The sequence below is a fragment of the Giraffa tippelskirchi genome, chromosome 9 (assembly GCF_054371585.1).
Source record: "Giraffa tippelskirchi isolate mGirTip1 chromosome 9, T2T-mGirTip1v1.2.pri, whole genome shotgun sequence".
Lineage (NCBI taxonomy): Eukaryota > Metazoa > Chordata > Mammalia > Artiodactyla > Giraffidae > Giraffa > Giraffa tippelskirchi.
In genome coordinates this window covers 15,920,683-15,938,553 of record NC_137283.1, presented here as the reverse complement: position 1 = coordinate 15,938,553, position 17,871 = coordinate 15,920,683, and the positions used below count along the sequence as shown (strand labels likewise).

The 17,871-nt window shown below is 40.7% G+C and overlaps 2 protein-coding genes across 2 annotated transcripts; one reads left to right on the top strand and one right to left on the bottom strand.

Moving 5' to 3' along the window:
• The first annotated feature begins 64 nt into the window (after positions 1-64).
• On the top strand, positions 65-7,308 carry KIAA1143 (KIAA1143 ortholog). The gene is made up of 3 exons (XM_081527866.1): positions 65-226; positions 4,317-4,461; positions 5,379-7,308. The coding sequence occupies exons 1-3, from the start codon at positions 119-121 to the stop codon at positions 5,594-5,596; spliced, it is 471 nt and encodes a 156-aa protein (XP_081383992.1). The 5' UTR covers positions 65-118; the 3' UTR covers positions 5,597-7,308.
• An 8,132-nt stretch (positions 7,309-15,440) lies between these two features.
• ZNF501 (zinc finger protein 501) lies at positions 15,441-16,255 on the bottom strand. The gene is given in 2 exon segments (XM_081527864.1): positions 15,441-16,021; positions 16,024-16,255. Coding segments are annotated over 2 exon segments (813 nt in total).
• Between the last annotated feature and the right edge of the window lie 1,616 nt (positions 16,256-17,871).

The following is a 17,871-nucleotide window of genomic DNA, read 5'->3' as shown; positions in this document are numbered from 1 at the left end:
CGCCATGTTGCCCGGTCTTGGATCAGGGGGCGGGGCCTATGTGACGTCACGAGTAGGCGCCGTCGCCTCTGTACATCCTTCAGGTGCTCGGGAAGGCCTGTTTTCTCCCAGAGCTGCTATGAGCAAGCGGAACCAGGTGTCGTATGTGCGGCCAGCCGAGCCGGCCTTCCTGGCCCGCTTCAAGGAACGGGTCGGCTACAAGGAAGGGCCCACCGTAGAAACCAAGGTGAGCCCGGGCCTGTCGGGTTACCACAGAAACGCGGCCGGCTCCGCTACTTTCGGCTTCTGCCTTGAAGGCCACATACTGACGGGTCCCACTTCGCACCCACGCTGGGCCCTCAGTCCGAGTGTCATCGGACCCCAAGCTAGTCCTCTTCAAACAACTACAGCCTCTTGCGCCCGGAAAGCTGTTTGTCGTTTTCACAGTGTTGCTGTGTTATGAAAATGACTTGACGCAGGTAAAGCGCCCCATCCTTGGTAGATAGTAATTTAGGAAAGATCATTTTTCTGTCTCTTCATTTTCACTTGCTCATTCCAAAACCTGTAGTTAACAGTGTAGATGATAGTGTCGTCGCACCTTCCAGGTAAAGAAACTGAGCACTTAATCAGATGACCTAATATCCTAAGCCTCGAATCTAGAACATCTTTAAGAATGTCTTAGATCTACTTCTGTCCTTTGTTCTTACCAAAAAAAAAAAAAGATGGAAAGCAAATACTTTTCATATCCTAGACCTAATAGGATCATGAGAGTCAGTTTCTATGCCCTCCCAAGCTCCTTCCTGAACTGATTCACATCAAAACCTACCCTATCTCTTCTAATAGAAAGAGACATGCCCTTATGCTTAGGACATGTGTGGAGAAATAACTTATTTAGCACTTTATCTACCATTTGCAGTAAGACCCACTCCCCATGTCACCTAGTAGGACCCAAGATTGACTTAAATGCAGTTAGTCCAGTGAGTATGTGTTAACCCCAGGCACTGGGCCAGGCTCTGAAAGGACAAAGAGATAGATTTCCAAAATGCTATGGTCTTTAATTCTTAAATATTTATTTGACTGCTGCTGCTGCTGCTAAGTCGCTTTAGTCGTGTCCGACTCTGTGCGACCCCATAGACGGCAGCCCACCAGGCTCCGCCGTCCCTGGGATTCTCCAGGCAAGAATACTGGAGTGGGTTGCCATTTCCTTCTCCAGTGCATGAAAGGGAAAAGTGAAAGTGAAGTCGCTCAGTCGTGTCCGACTCTTAGCGACCCCATGGACTGTGGCCTACCAGGCTCCTCCGTCCATGGGATTTTCCAGGCAAGAGTACTGGAGTGGGGTGCCATTGCCTTCTCCTATTTGACTGCATTGGGTCTTAATTGTGGGACGTGGAATCTTTGTTGTGGCATGCTAGCTTCTCTCTAGTTGTGGTGCTGCAGCTCCAGGTTGCACAGGCTCAGTAGTTGCCTCTAGTGGGCTTAGTTGTCCCCCATGGCATGTGGGATCTTAGTTCCCAGACTAGGGATTGAACCCACATCCCCTCTGTTGGAATGCAGATTCTTAACCACTGGACCACCAGGGAAGTCCCTGCCATGTACTTTAAACACCTTCCTGCCACCCTTATCGCAACCTTCACAGGTCACCACCTCAGTGAAGCCCTTTGAATCTCCCCCTCAGCAGTTATTCCTCTGCTCTTCTCTTCACTCTATCCATATCTTATCTGTAGTACTTACCATTCTGCATTGCAACTGCTTGCTCTCCTGTATATCTCCATCACTAAATCTAACTCTTTAAGTATCTTAATCCATTTATATTTTCCTAGTACAATGTCTGTGACCTCAACTAGTGTGTGACAAGTTACAACGGTTAGATGACTGTGCTTATCATCAGGCAACGCTTCACGGGGGAAGGGATATTTAGCCTGAATCTTGACCATGGGTAGGTCAGCAGGTAGAGATGGAAGGAACAGCATGGGTAAAGGTGTAGAGGTGGTGAGTCGTGGACTGTGTGTATAAGTGATTGAGGGATTGATAGAGGTGAGGCCATATGAACTATTCAGTAGGCAACAAGGAGCCATGTTTGGTTAGTGATAACATGATCAAGGAGTGACTGGCCCCCAGGACCAAAACCAGAGACAATGGGAAAGAGGATAAGGTTTGAGAAAAGGGACATGGATGAAGCAATGAGGAGAATATGAGACCTAATATTATAGTTTGCTTCAGGTTCTAGTGATGATCATGTGTGTGCATAGTTAATACCTTGAAGATTACAGCTTGGAATCCTGTCTTAGGAGAACTTGGGGAAAAGCTTTCCAATTAGTATCAGTGATTTGGGCTAACAGTTTTGATCAAGAGACTTTTCTGTAGATAGATGCAATATATACCTATATTTGTGAAACCAACTTCATTCTTAATCATTTTGGCAGTATAATCATTCTAGTAATCTGCTAACAAAAAGAAAGGAGTTTCATAGGAAATCACTATTTAATTCAGCTAAATATTCTTATCTTAAGAATTAATTCAGGAGTGATTTTGAACAAAGAGAAGAGAGTTAGAATGAATTAATCTCAATATAATAAACACCAGGAATAATTTTATTTCACTTTCCCATTTCCTTGGCTAAAAATACTTACTACTTACTTGTTTGTGGTCATTTACTGGAAACTTTCAGGGAAAAACAGACAAAACTAATGAATAATCAGTGAACTAACATGGATATTATTAAAGAGAATGCAATTATTCTTCAATTAAAAACCAAAGAAAAGAAGAATGTACTTTTCAGGTGATTAAACAGAGTTGGGATATAGACAAAATGATTGAATGTGCCTGTGACTTGCCAGGACTGCAAGTTCATCATTTTTCTTCCTGTTGGTCATTCATGAGTAGATTGACAGATGTTTCTTGTCCCTGCTGTTTGCCAGACTCTGTGCCTCTAGATACAGAGAAGAAACTCATACTGCGTTGCCTAGTAGAGTCAGGAAAACATTGATGACACAGTGTGGCACATGCCACCTATGAGCTACAGACAATATGAAAAGAACAGGTGAGATCTCGAAAGCACTGCTGAAGGATCTGAGTCTGGAAGGCAGATTGATTAGGAGTTGCCCAGGGTCAGTGGGGCCTTCTAGGCAGTGACAGGGGAGGCAGAGGAGCTAATATGTTCCTGGATCTGCAAAACTCAAACCTGTCTGGAGCCCAGAGATCATGAGCATGGCAAGAAGATAAGACTGTGCTTATAGCTGTGGTTATTGACTCAGGCCAGATCCTGCAGGGCTTTGTTGCCCTGTTTGGGGGACAAGGAAGGCTCTGTGAGAGGTGGACTAACCAGCTGTTTGAATACTTTGTGGTGAGTGTGCAAACCTTGAAACGTAGCATTTCCATTCAGGGAATTCCATGTGTAAGTTTGGAAAAGTGAACAAAACATGCAAAAATTTTATCATAGTAGAAAAAACTAGAAACAACCAAAATTCTTGCTTACAAAGAACTGATCAAATAAATCATGAGATAACCATATATAGAATTAAATAATAGTAATTTTTAAAAATAGATGATGCCATATGTATCTCAGGGTATTGTGCAAAGCGTTTTGCTTTGTTTTTCTTTGAGTAAAAAAGTTGGGCAAGTGGAGCTTTTATGGTGTCTGATATTTTCCTTAAAAATCTCAATTAACCAAATATTACCATGTGTTACGTGTGTAAAGTGAGTACATGGTTTCTGTTACATTATTCTCTGTACTTTTTTATGTTTGGGAAATTTAATAATTTAAAAAGAAGAAAGCAAGTCATATAGTAGTATGTTTAGGGTCCTGTTTGTATACAAAATGTATTCTGTACCTCCACATTTTTATACACTTAGAACAGCTGATGGGATACCCACCAAACAAGCTGCTGGGAGGGAAGAAAGATGAGCAGAGAAGGAGGAACTTTTACTTGCTGTTTTCTGTACTTTGGTGGCGGTTTGTTGTTGTTGTTGTTATGCTTTGAGAAGAGATGGAAGTGAAAAGGTTGATGAAGAGCAGCGAGAACTGGCGCAGCCCAGCACTTCCCTGAGTAGACTGGACATGGAACAGAGGGCCCCTGACATCAGGAACTGCAAGTTGGGGTCCTGCTGGGATGGAAACTGGTTCCCTTGGACAGGCACCCCAGAATAAGTGGCAGGTGGACCTCTTCCCTATTCTGGCGAGGTTAGATTCTTAAGAGTTAACTTGAAAATTCACTGCCAAACACATTTAGTCAATAAGGTTACTCTTCTCACTCTACCGATTACAGTTTCTCACAGAGACAGTGGTTGTATTTAGTTCCGGGTCAGAACTTCAAGGTTGTGTTTGTGTTTTTTCCTAGAAAATCCAGCCTCAGCTCCCAGAAGAAGATGGTGATCACAGTGACAAAGAAGATGAACAGCCCCAAGTGGTGGTTTTAAAAAAGGGAGATCTGTCAGCTGAAGAAGTCATGAAAATTAAGGCAGAAATAAAGGCTGCCAAAGCAGGTATGTCTGAAAGTAAGCTGGTTTCCCACCAATTTAACATTAGGTATGAAATCATTTTATATAATGGTATGGTATGTTTGAAGGAGATAGTCCTAGTTCAAACTTCACTTAGCAGATTTGTGACTCTGAACAAGTTATTTCACCTCTCAGTCTCAGTTACCTCATCAGTAAAATGGGGACAATAATTATGCCCACCTTACTGGGTTGTTATAAGGATTAAATGCAAATTTAAGTAAAAACATCCTGTTTTTTAAAAAATAGCTGGCTAGGTTTACAAACTAGTCTGCAGAGGTCTATTTAGTGTCTGAAGTGTGGTATGCTATATAACATTTTATTCATTATTTGTAAGTTGTTATTACATTGCTTTAGGAGGAAATGCTGGAGTTTCAAACAGTCACTTTTCAAAATGCTTAGAAATACAGCATGATTATGGATAACCAACAAGGACCTACTGTATAGCACAGTAGTGTCTGCCCAGTGGTATGTGACAGCCTGGATGAGAGGGGAGTTTCAGCCTGGATGAGAGGGGAGTTTGGTGGAGAATGGAAACATGTATATGTATGCATGAGTCATTCTGCTGTCCACCTGAAACTGTCACAATATTGTTAATCAGCTGTACTCCAATATAAAATAAAAAGTTAAAATTGTGTGTGTGTGTGGGGGGGGGTATCTCCTGATTGTTTTGAATTGAGGACTGCCAATATTTCAGTATACTTCAGTAAATGAGTTTTTATTAGGTTTTATATTAAGTGACTGCATGTCTTGTGGGTACGTAGCTAGAGGGAGCAGAGAAGAACAGGCTGAATTGACTCAAGGACATCGATAAATACAGTATGAGATTTTCTTGCCATCTGACTCTCCAATAAAGTCAAAATAATGAGAGAAAGAAAGTGTTTTAACTTTGTTTTTTGGTGCAGATGAAGAGCCAGCTTCAGCTGATGGAAGAATTATGTATCGAAAACCAGTCAAGCGTTCCTCAGATGAAAAATATCTGGGTTTATCAGCAAGCTCAAAAAAGAAAAAGACAAAAGAAGAAGATGAAATAAATAAGCAGGACTCAGTTAAAAAGAACTCACAAAAGCAAATCAAAAACAGTAGCCTCCTTTCTTTTGACAATGAAGATGAAAATGAATAAATACATATTTTGGACTTCTTTAAGAATATATGGGATTTTTAAAAAATAACATCTTTTTTCCTATTATAAAGTAATATAAGTTCATTGAAGAAAATTTAGAAAATTCAGAAAACATTCAGCACGATAAAAACTGTATCAATCCATCAAATACCCTTTTGACCTGAACTGCTAATTCTCTAACATTAACTACCACTAACATTTTATTTCCTGATGTGGGATGTGTGTGTATGTAAATTATATTTTTGTAACCAAATTTTTACTGTATTCTGTATGTTCTCTTTACTGCTTCTTACTTGACGTTGTATCATGAGCATTTTTCCAGGTCAGTAAAATTCAAAATCCTGACACTAATAACTACAGAGGATTTTGTAATTAAACAGGTCCTATGTTTTATCTTCCTCTTCAGCAGAACCTGACTTTGCATGAGGGAAATGATCATGGGCCTAGGTACCAATACTTCCCCAGCTCCTGCTAAGGACAGCCTTGTGACAGCTCCTATAAATTAAGAGATACAAGTAGATCTTGAACAAGGATCTAATGCAGGGGATCATGATACAAGTTCAGATCTACTGTATCACATGGTGACTGTAGTTGTTTAAAAAAAAAAAGATACAAGTGGAAATCTTCCTGTGTATCTGATACAAAAGGACAGATTTTGGCAAGCATGAACGGTTGTCCTCTCTCCATCCTGCCTGGAGCACAAACATGCAACCAAGAAGTTCCAGAGCCATTTGGGGGCATGAAAAAGACAGCCACTTGTTCCAGATGGTACACTGGACAGACTCCAGGAACTTGGATCGTGATGCATGCCTGGAGGATTTGTTGTACCAGCCTTGGACTGCCTGATCCATGAGGATAAACACCTCCATAGTTAAACTTCAGTCAGGTTTCTGTGACATGCAGCCTAATGACACAGTGGTAGAATGTGTGTGTATAGAAACCTCCAAGTGTATTTCTGATGATTTCCTTAGAATGAGTTGCTAGAAACACAATTACTGGGTCAAAGTATTTGAATATTTCTAAAGCTTTTGATGCTTTCTTTCAAATTGCTTTCTAGGTAGGTTTTACCATTTTATTCATACCACCTACAAAAACCCACATCACCTCATCTCTATAACAGTGTACCACCATTGGACTGGCACCTTTACATTTTTGTCAATTTGATGTATTGAAAATGGTGTTTAATAGTTATATTTAACCAGCATTTTCTTTGACTGACCAGGGAAGCTAAACTGTTTTTCATGTTACCTAAAAATTTTCCTCATTACAGCAAGTCCACCACAACTGGAGACTTATCAAGATCCCATTCTTCACCAGCCAGAAATTAGAAATTTCAGAGCTTCCATGTTAAGGAATTTGGTGCTACATCTGTTAAGACCTAATGTAAAGAGTCTCAAAAGTGATTCATGTGAGTGGGCTTGCAAGTCCTGAAATAGGCTAAGTTACACAGACTAGTCCCAAAGCCATTCTGGCAGTGCTATCTTTAATGTGTACCCAACTTGTTATATAAACCAGGGTTTTTCTAGTCTGTATCATTGCTATATCTATTCATGTACCAACACCCCACTGCTTTAATTACTGTAAATTTTAATATGTCTTAAGATCTACAGGTGGGAGTCTTGAGGACAGGGACTTTGTCTTACTTATCTCTATCTTCAGTACCCAGAACAGTACCCAACATATTAAGAGCAAAATAAATACAGTGAGAAATACTTTCTCTAATTTTTTAATAGGCCAGTGATTCTCAAAGTATAGATCCTGGACAAGCAGCATCAGCACCTCTGGGAACCTAAAGATGCAAATTTGTATGCCTTGCCTGAGAACCAGAAATTTAAGATGTAGTGCCCAGCATTCTCTGTAAGAAGCCCACTAGAAGGTTCTGATGTTCACTCAAATTTGAGAAATACTGATAAAGCCTATAGTAACGGAGATGAAGCCAAAAATTTAAACAAGTAACATGGAAGACTGTTTAAAAGATCTTAAATTTTAAAATTTATCATACTGATGAATTCCTGACTGTAGGTGATACTTCTGACAATTTAAGTGGTACCAGCCAGGAAGCACATCTGACGAAAGCCCAAGATCAAGGTAGAGTGGCAGGTGAGATCTGCTGAGCAGCCTTCACAACACTGTTTCACCTCCATAAACTGCTTTCTAAGAACAATGGGTCTTGTTAACTGCAGAATCGAGTTTAACTAAGAGTTTGCATGCTGCAACTAAGACTCAGTGCATCCAAGTTAGTTAACAAAAGACAAGCCTGGGACATCTTGTGCCCCAAAGTAAGGAGGTCCTCAGGGAATAATGGGGGTATGTCAAAAGGACATAAGGGGAAGAGAAGGGATAGGTCTTCCTTGCAAAAGAATCCTAATTAATCAGTGTAGAAGGAATGATGGAAATAGAAAAATCACAGGTCTTCCTGGTGGTCCAGTGGTTAAGACTCCAGTTTCAGTGCAGGGGACACTGGTTTGATCCCTGGTTGGGGAACTGAAATCCTATGTGCCATGTGGTGTGGCCACCAAAAAAAAATTTGGCAAATTCCACAGTAATATGTTCCAGTGGGCTGAATGGCAGCCTCCAAAGAGTTTGGTCCTAATTCCTCGGAACCTGGGAACGTTACCTTATGTGCTAAAGTTTTTCCAGGTATGATTAAGGCTCTCAAGATAGAGAACCCTGGATTATCTGGATAGGCTCTAAAAACCATCACACATCTCTTTACAAGAGAGAGGCAGCCAGATTTAGACATAGACAAGACACTACAAAGAGAGGCTGAGAAAGCTCAGAGCCACCAGGAGCTGTAAGAAGAAGCTGTAAGAAGACAACTCCCCCTGAAGTCTTCAGAGAGAGAGCAGACCTGCCAACACTGTGACTTCAGCCTAACGAAACTGATTTCAAACTTCTGCCTTCTAGAACTCTAAGAAAATACATTTCTGTTCTTTTAAGCCGAGTTTGTGACAGTTTGTTACAGTGGCCATGGGAAACTAACACGTGGTATTGGCAAGATTCATCAAAACATATCAAAATTAGGGACTTCCCTGGTGGTCTGGTAGTTAAGACTCTATGCTTCTACTGCAGGGGACTCAGGTTCGATTCCTGGTCAGGGAACTAAGATCCCACATGCTGCATGTCATAGCCAAGAAAAAAAAGGAAATTAGTGGCCAGAAATATGCTGAAAAACAATATTTGCATAGTATCAAAGTATAGTTCCACCAGAGACTGATTAATTACAGAAGGAAAACTAGTCACAGTGGAGAACCAGGCAGATGCCACATTATCTAAATGATCAAAGTAACATCACCAGTATACTGACATCATGACCTCCTGACATGATAAACTGAGAAGGGCATATCACTTTCCAAAACCCAGGAAGATCCCCCTACGGCCTTCCTGATGCCCGTTTCAAAATCAGAGCTCAAGTCTAATAAAGAAGAGACCCAAATCCTAGCAGCTGACAAAGCACAGGAATGTCAATACAGACACCAGAGCTTCTCTGCCAATGTCAGTGCAAAGATGCCAGCTTATACTGTCTTCTTGGAGAAGGAAATGGCAACCCACTCCAGTACTCTTGCCTAGAAAATTCCATGGATGGAGGAGCCTGGCAGGCTACAGTCCATGGGGTCACAAAGAGTCGGACACGACTGAGCAACTTCACTTTCTTTCTTTCTATAGTTTCTTTTGGAGAAGGAAATGGCAACCCACTCCAGTGTTCTTGCCTGGAGAATCCCACGGATGGAGGGGTCTGGTGGGCTGCGGTCTATGGGGTTGCAAAGAGTCGGACACGACTAAGCAACTAACACACACACACATACTTTCTTCTGAAGAAGTCCTTTATTCTGAGATTATAGATTTCTTATCTCTGGTGTTTCTTCTATGAAACAATGTTTATAATAAATGGTAGGTTAATTTAATATGCTTACTCTTCAAATTAAAAGGCCAATAAATCTGTATGAGCTTCCAAAAAATATTTTGAACTTTATGGCCAAGGAAAGCCAAACATCAAGGCCAGCTGTTTGATAGAATATTCCACAGTAATGGAAATGTTTAATATAATAGCTTTGCTACCCTTAGCTACAGGTCCATTGAGCAGTTGGAATATGGCTAGAGTGAGAAACTTAACTTTTCCTTCTGTTAATTTTAATTAGTTTAAATAGTCACATATAGGAAATTCCCTGGTGGTCCAGTGGTTAGGACTCAGCACTTTCACTACCAAGGGCTGGGGTTCAATCCCTGATCAGGGAACTAAAATCCCATCAGCCAAAGTATTCACATGTAATTAGCGGCCACTGTATTGGACAGTGCAGTTTTAGGTATTACTGGGGTAGACAGGAATTTTTTTAACTCATTAGAAATCCTGCAGTTCATAAGGAAGTCTTTCCCACTTTGTAAAGGTCAGAGATGTTTTTACATTTAACATGAAACAGTGCAAAATGCAATCATATCTGACTGCATGGCTCAACATAACCAGGCCTATACAGTCAAATCAGTCAGGAGGCTCCCGTTTCTGTGACCCTTTCCCGAGTCCTGGGGCCTGTCTCTCCAGAAGTTGTTGCTTTCAGAGCCTCACACTGCTGTGGAAACAGTCTCTTCACCAACCACAGTAGTTGGTATCTACTATCACCAACCTACAGCTTCTCCTGAGACATACATGAGGTCTTTCAGACAGGAGAAAGGCTAGACGGAAGGCATCTGTCCAAGTCTCAGGTTAGGAACTCTCCACTGCCCCACAATCATTCTAGGCTAATGGCAGCCCCAAGTTTAACGTGATTTAGGCATATGAGGTCCCAGAAACTAGCACAGAAGGACCATTTAGTTATCAACATTGATTTGAATGTTTCCTTAGAGACTGGCAACAGTGACAGCACAGTCCTGGTCTAGGGGAGAGCTGAACAACTTTGTCAACTGCAGGATGGGACCCTGAAGTTTGTATCCATGTAGCTGATCCCCCATATTCTCCAAGTCTAGTCTACCTTCCTGTGCTACTCATCCCATCACAGCCTCCATTCTCTCCAGAGCCTGGATCCTTCTGAACCTTCAGTGTCGGGTCTGAGAACACAAATTCTATGTCCTACCACCTTGACACTTAGTCCTTCCCAGCCTTCTCCTCCCTACACCAATCCAGCTGTGCACCACTACACTCTTCCCCTCCTACCTGGTACCCTGAGGAGATGGTAGCACAGAGTCAGTTTTCCCATTGCCCCTACCTCTCCCTGGGTCAACAAGTCAAGCCAGGTCTCTGGTGCAACTTCGGCGGTATTGTCTACCTCTTGGAGATAGTTCTCTATAAACCTGTATGCAACAGAAGCTGGACATCCAATTAAAAATGAGGAAACATCCTGAACAGATACCTCACCAAAGAAGCTATACAGACGGCAAACCTATTTGCCCCACCTCGTATGTTATCAAGGAAACACAAAACAATGAGCTACCACTACACACATATTAAAATTACTAAAATCCAGAGCACTGACAACACCAAGTGCTAACAAGAATGTGGAGCAATAGGAACTCTCATTCATTACTGGTGGGAAATGCAAAATGGTATAGCCACTTTGGAAGACAGTTTGGCCCTTTCTTAAAAACTAAATGTGATCCAGCAATTACACCCCAGGGTATGTACCCAAAGAACTTGAAAACTTATGTCCACACACACACCTGAACACAGGTGTTCATTGCAGCTATAACCGCCAAACTCTGAAAACAACCAACATATACTTGAGTAGGTGAATGGATAAACTGTGGTACATCCAGACAATGGAATGTTATTCAGCACTAAAAAGAAATGAGCCTTCAAGCGCTAAAGAGATCCAACCAGTCCATCCTAAAGGAGATCAGTCCTGGGTGTTCATTGAAAGGACTGATGTTGAAGCTGAAACTCCAATACTTTGGCCACCTGATGCGAAGAGCTGACTCATTTGAAAAGATCCTGATGCTGGGAAAGATTGAGGGCAGGAGGAGAAGGGGATGACAGAGGATGAGATGGTAGGTGGCATCACCAACTCGATGGACATGGGTTTGGGTGGACTCCAGGAGTTGGTGATGGACAGGGAGTGCTGGCGTGCAGCAGTTCATGGGGTCGCAAAGAGTTGGACACGACTGAGCGACTGAACTGTACTGAACTGTCAAGCCATGAAAAGACACGGTGAAAACTAAATGCCTATTACTAAGTGAAAATAATTCAAAAATTACAAAACTGTACAATTCCAACTACATGACATTCTGGAAAAAGCAAAACTATAAAGACAATAAAAAGATAAGTGGTTGCCAGGGGTTGGGAAGACATGGGGATAAACAGGTGGAACACAGAGGATTTCTAGGGCAGTGAAACTATTCTGTATGAAACAATAATGGTGCATACATGTCATTATATTTATCCAAACCCTTAAGATGCATGACTCTTAAGAACCTTTATGTGCAGAGAAAAGAGAACCCTCCTATACTGTTGGTGGGAATGTAAATTGGTACAGCCACTACGGAGAACAGTATGGAGGTTTCCCAAAACTCTAAAAATAGAGTTGCCATATGATACAGCAATTCCACTCCAGACAAAACTATAATTCGAAAAGATACACACATCCCTATGTTCATAGAAAAACCGTAATAGCCAAGACAAGGAAACAACCTAAATGTCCAAAAAGAGATGAATGGATAAAGAAGATGTGGTACATATATACAAGGGAAGTTTACTCATTCATAAAAGAGAACAAAGTAATGCCATTTGCAGCAACATGGATGAACCTAGAGATTGTTATACTGAGTGAAGTAAGAAAGACAAATATCATATGACATCACATATGTGGGATCCAATAAAAAATGATACAAATGAACTTATTTACAAAACAGAAACAAATAGAGAACAGACTTGGGGTTGTGGCAGCGGGGGGATGGGGCGAGAAGGAGAGGGTTGGACTGGGAGTTTGGGGCTATCAGATTCAAACTATTATATACAGAATGAATAAACAAGATCCTACTGCACAACACAGGGAAATATATTCAATATCTTGCAATAAGCCATAATGGAAAAGAATATGTATATACATATGTTTTGTTTTTGTTATTTAGTCACTCAGTCATGTCCGACTCTTCTGTGTCCCCTGGACTGTAACCCACCAGACTCCTCTGTCCATGTGATTTCCCAGGCAAGAATACTGAAGTGGGTTACCATTTCCCTCTCCAGGGGTTCTTCCCAACCCAGGGATCGAACCCAAGTCTCCTTCACTTGCAGGTGGATTCTTTACCACTGAGCTACCTGGGAAGCCCATACATATATGTATATACGTTTACACACACACACACACACACACACACACACACACACACACACGTGGGCTTCCCAGGTGGAAATGGTAACACACACACACACACACACACACACACACATATATGTGGGCTTCCCAGGTGGAAATGGTAACCCACTCCAATATTCTTTCCTGGGAAATCACATGGACAGAGGAGCCTGGTGGGTCACAGTCCAGGGGACAGAGGAGAGTCGGACATGACTGAGTGACTGAGCACATATGTACATATGTATCTGAATTATTTTGCTGTACACCAGAAACTAACACAACATTGTAAATCAACAATACTTCAATTTTTGTTTTAAAGAGTCAACCCTAACTTGAACTATGAACTTTTAGTTCATGGTATGTAGGTTCATGACTGTAACAACTGTATCACCCAGATGCAGGACACTGAGAGTGGGGAGATTTTATGTGTGTGGGAATTCATGTATTTTCTATTCAGTCTTGCTGTGAACCCAAAACTGTTCTTTAAAGGTCTATTTTCAGGGACTTCCCTGGTAGTCTAATGGGTAAGACTCCATGGTTGGGAATCCATGCCTCCACTGCAGGGGGCATGGGTTTGATCTTTTTTTGGGGAACTAAGAATCTTCATGCAGCATGGTACAGCCAAAACAAAAAAGAAAGGTCTGTTTCCAAAAAAGGAAGAAAACATATTTCCCTGCTTATAATCATCTATCTCTGGAAGGAAAACAAGAAACTGATAATATTGGTTATCTGGAGTGACAGCCAAAAAGGTTTTTCACTATTTACTTTTGTACTTTTAGAACTTTAAACCATAAGCTTGTGTCATCCAGTCAAAAACATTAATGAAATTTTTTAAATAAAATTAAAGGTCATACCTTCTGAAAATCCTAAGGCAATAATTTAAAATGATGAAAAAGCTTTATATACAAACATGTTTCACCAGTGAATTAATAATATTACTAACAAGAAAACATACCATGCACTAACAGGCATGCACTAAGTGGACTAGCGGATTTATAAGAAACAAATGGCATTAACTTAAATATCAAACAGAAGGGAAACAAGTCAGTAAATTATGAATAGTTCAATAAAATGTTAGGCAGCCATTGAAACAAGGTTTATAGGAAGTCTTTAATAATATGGCTAAATCCTTATGTTAAATCAATAGCAAGATATAACACAATGATCCTAGTTCCTTTTTTTTTTCTTGGCATGCAGCTTGTGGGATCCTAGTTCCCTGACCAGGAATTGAACCTGGGCCCACAGCAGTGGACACGCAGAGACCTAGCCACTGGACACTAGGGAATCCCCCAGTTACTTTTTTTAAATGAAAGAAAGAAAAACTAAGCAGAGAAGAAAGGCTAGAATAAATATACTAAAGTAACTATTTTAGTATATTTATTTGATAAAAGCATGTAATTTTAATTTTCCACTCTTATAATTGTGTTTCAATGAATACACACTACTGTAACTTGAAAAAAATAACCCCCCTTTTTTTTCTTTAATGGTTTTCACAATTTTGGCATCTCACATAATGGAAAGGTTCACTGATGGAAAATTACCTAAGAGTTTGGTACTATAAAAACCAGGATCTAGACTGAAATTCAACTCTGACATTACCTGTCTGACTTCGAGGAAATCAAGTTCCTTTCTCTTTTTTCTTGAATCTGGAATTTGGAAAACAGCTTCTACCTTTCTTGCAAGGGTACATTTTAGTGTCAGATATGCTTGTTTACATAGAACAGCTTATTAGCATTGCATGAAACACAATCAAAAGTATCCTTTGATTTCTTTGCTTCTTTTGAGCTTTAAGAAGCCATTCTTTGTTGTGAGGCACCTCTATCCACATATCTCTGTATCTCCAGTATTCTTGCCTGGAAAATCCCACAGACAGAGCAGACTGGCGGGCTACAGTCCATAGAATTGCAAAGTCGGACATGACTGAAGTGACTTAGCACAGCACACAATGGATCTAAAAATCTACATAAAGCTCTTTAGAGTACCCAAAATGTTCATTCAAATCCCAGTAATTTCTTCCTTCTCTGATTAAATTTGAATTTTTTTCAAGAAGAAACTGGTCTTAAATGTGTTCTCCTATTTAAATCTTCACATCATAGCTTAAACAGCCTTCTGTAGATTAAGTATGAAATCACAGTACAATTACAGAAATATTCTTTAGAAAAAAATACATTATGAGAACTAAAAGAAAAAAAGATGTTGAACTTTGTTTTCAATAACAAGATTTAGATTTATTAACTTCTGGAACATCTATCACTCAAAATCAACTAACGGCAGTTAGTTTTTATATACGATTCATTTTATTCTCAAGATAACCCTAGTAAGTATCATCATTATTTTTTAGGGAGGATGGGAAAAACTGAGGCTCAGACAGGTAAGGTCAGACACCCATTAAGTGGCAGAGAAGCCATCAAACTCAAGACTGTCTAGTTCTATTTTCTTTTAGGACACAATTTCCTCTTGCACAACACAGGAAATATTCATCCTAGCCAAAGACTGAATCCTAATCTCCTAAGAATTTTGAAAAAAAAAAAGTTTTCATATTTCACCCTCGTTGTATCTTGAGTTTATTCTCCAGCATGGAGCCTCTGATGTCATGCAAGTGCTGAGCTGTGCCTGAAGGATTTCCCACAGTCAGCACACTCATAAGGTTTCTCTCCAGTGTGAATTCTGTAATGTTCACTAAGGTGTGCTTGGTTGCGCAAGGTTTTTTCACACTCACTACACTTATAAAGTTTCTCTCCAGTGTGAGTCCTCTCGTGTTCAACAAGGGAAGAGTTCTGAGCAAAAGCTTTACCACATTTGGTGCATGTATAGGGCTTCTCTCCAGAGTGGATCCTCCAATGCTGCATGAGGCATGCACTCTGATTAAAGGCTTTCCCACAGTCATTACACTTATAAGGTCTATCTCCAGAATGACTTCTCTGATGACAAGTAAGGCATATGTTTTGACTGAAGGCTTTGCCACACTCACTACATTTATAGGGTTTCTCTCCAGTGTAAACTCACAGGTGTTTAATAAGGGATGGACTCTGACAAAAGGCTTTGCCACATTCACTGCATTTATATGGTTTTTCCCCAGTATGAATTCTCAGATGCTGGATGAGGACTGCTTTTGTTTGAAAAGCTTTCTCACATTCATTACATTATAAGGTTTCTCTCTTGTATGAATCTTAAGATGTTGAGTAAGATTTGACTGTTTACGGAAACAAGTTCCACATTCAGTACATACATAGGGCTTCTCCCTTGTGTGAATCCTCTGATGCTGAGTAAGAGATGATCTCTGAGTAAAACACTTTCCACATTCACTACATTCTAAAGGTTTCTTCTGCCTGTTAAATCTCTGATGTTTCATTTGCAGTGAAATATGGCTGGAACTCATGCTGTCTGTAACAATAAAAGGACATCTGTCTGATAGGCTCCAGTTTACAAGAAATTTTCTATTAAATTCACAATATTTACAAGGAACTTTCTCAAAGATGATTATCTTTACAGTAACACTGCTCTCCTGTAAAAGGTCTGTGTGCATGTGGTGTCTTCCCAGTCATTCCTCACAATTTCCCCTCCTAGTCCTTGTTCAGCATGCATCTTCAGCTTCTAATGCAAACCTCTGATGACCAGGCTCTCTGATCTTCCACATCTTTTCAAGTCATTTAACACTGTGCCATCAGGCTTGGTTTTCTCACCTGAAAAAAATCCACAAAGGAAAATATCCTTCATGCAGAACAGACGACCTGCATTGTAGAGCCCTGATTTTTATCCTCTTGTCAATAACAGAGGAAGATCACAATGATGTGGGGAAAAGATTAGAATAGGTGATTGGCAGAAAGAGATTAAGTAATGACAGGTCTTGGGAAATCTATAAACTTCCCTATTGTGATTTATTCTGAAACACACAAATACTAAAACCTGATCCAGTAATTTAGGATTATCCAGACCAAAATCACTGCTGATGGTGATTGCAGCCATGAAATTAAAAGACGCTTACTCCTTGGAAGGAAGGTTATGGCCAACCTAGATAGCATATTTAAAAGCAGAGACATTACTTTGCCAACAAAAGTCCATCTAGTCAAGGCTATGGTTTTTCCAGTGGTCATGTATGGATGTGAGAGTTGGATGGTGAAGAAAGCTGAGCGCCGCAGAACTGATGCTCTTGAACTGTAGTGTTGGAGAAGACTCTCGAGAGTCCCTTGGACTGCAAGGAGATCCAATCAATCCATCCTAAAAGAGATCAATCCTGGGTGTTCATTGGAAGGACTGATGTTGAAGCTGAAACTCCAATACTTTGGCCACCTCATGCGAAGAGTTGACTCATTGGAAAAGACCCTAATGCTGGGTAGGATTGGGGGCAGGAGGAGAAGAGGATGACAGAGGATGAGATGGTTGGATGGCATCACCGACTCGGTGGACATGGGTTTGGGTAGACTCCGGGAGTTGGCGATGGACAGAGAGGCCTGGTGTGCTGCAGTTCATGGGGTCGCGAAGAGTCGGACACGACTGAGTGACTGAACTGAACTGAGACTGATAAATAGGGGAAGAATAATAAGATACTAATCTCGGGTAACTTAAGTATTGGGGAAAATTACTACTCACCTACAGTCTCTAGTCCTCAAAAACATGGGTGAAAAGTAATGATGTTTCCCTCGGTTGCCTATAAGTAGTATCTTCACAGACTAGTGATAACTGAAGAGTGTCAAGATTTCAAAGGTGAGCCAGGCTGTAACGTTTGCTAGGTCCATCTCACCAATCCTTCCCTATTCACTCACCTTGATAGTGTCTCTTTGGACCTCTCTCTCTCCAAAATATTCAGCATCCATTGCTCTCTCCCTACATACAACTGGGAAATCTCCAGGTTTGGAAACTAGAGCTCTGCTCAGTGAAAGAAACTAATATACCATTGTTTACAGAAAAATAAGATAGAGGTGGTCCTTAGGGAAGAAGCCCCTACTGGATAGTAACTTCACTACAGCCAGGATCTGGCCCTCACCTTTGAAGCCA

Excerpts from the sequence above, each read along its gene's own strand:
- KIAA1143 (XM_081527866.1), top strand. The coding sequence starts at position 119 with ATGAGCAAGCGGAACCAGGTGTCGTATGTGCGGCCAGCCGAGCCGGCC. Across the intron at positions 227-4,316 it reads GGCCCACCGTAGAAACCAAG|AAAATCCAGCCTCAGCTCCC; the intron begins GTGAGCCCGGGC and ends GTTTTTTCCTAG. Across the intron at positions 4,462-5,378 it reads AATAAAGGCTGCCAAAGCAG|ATGAAGAGCCAGCTTCAGCT; the intron begins GTATGTCTGAAA and ends TTTTTGGTGCAG.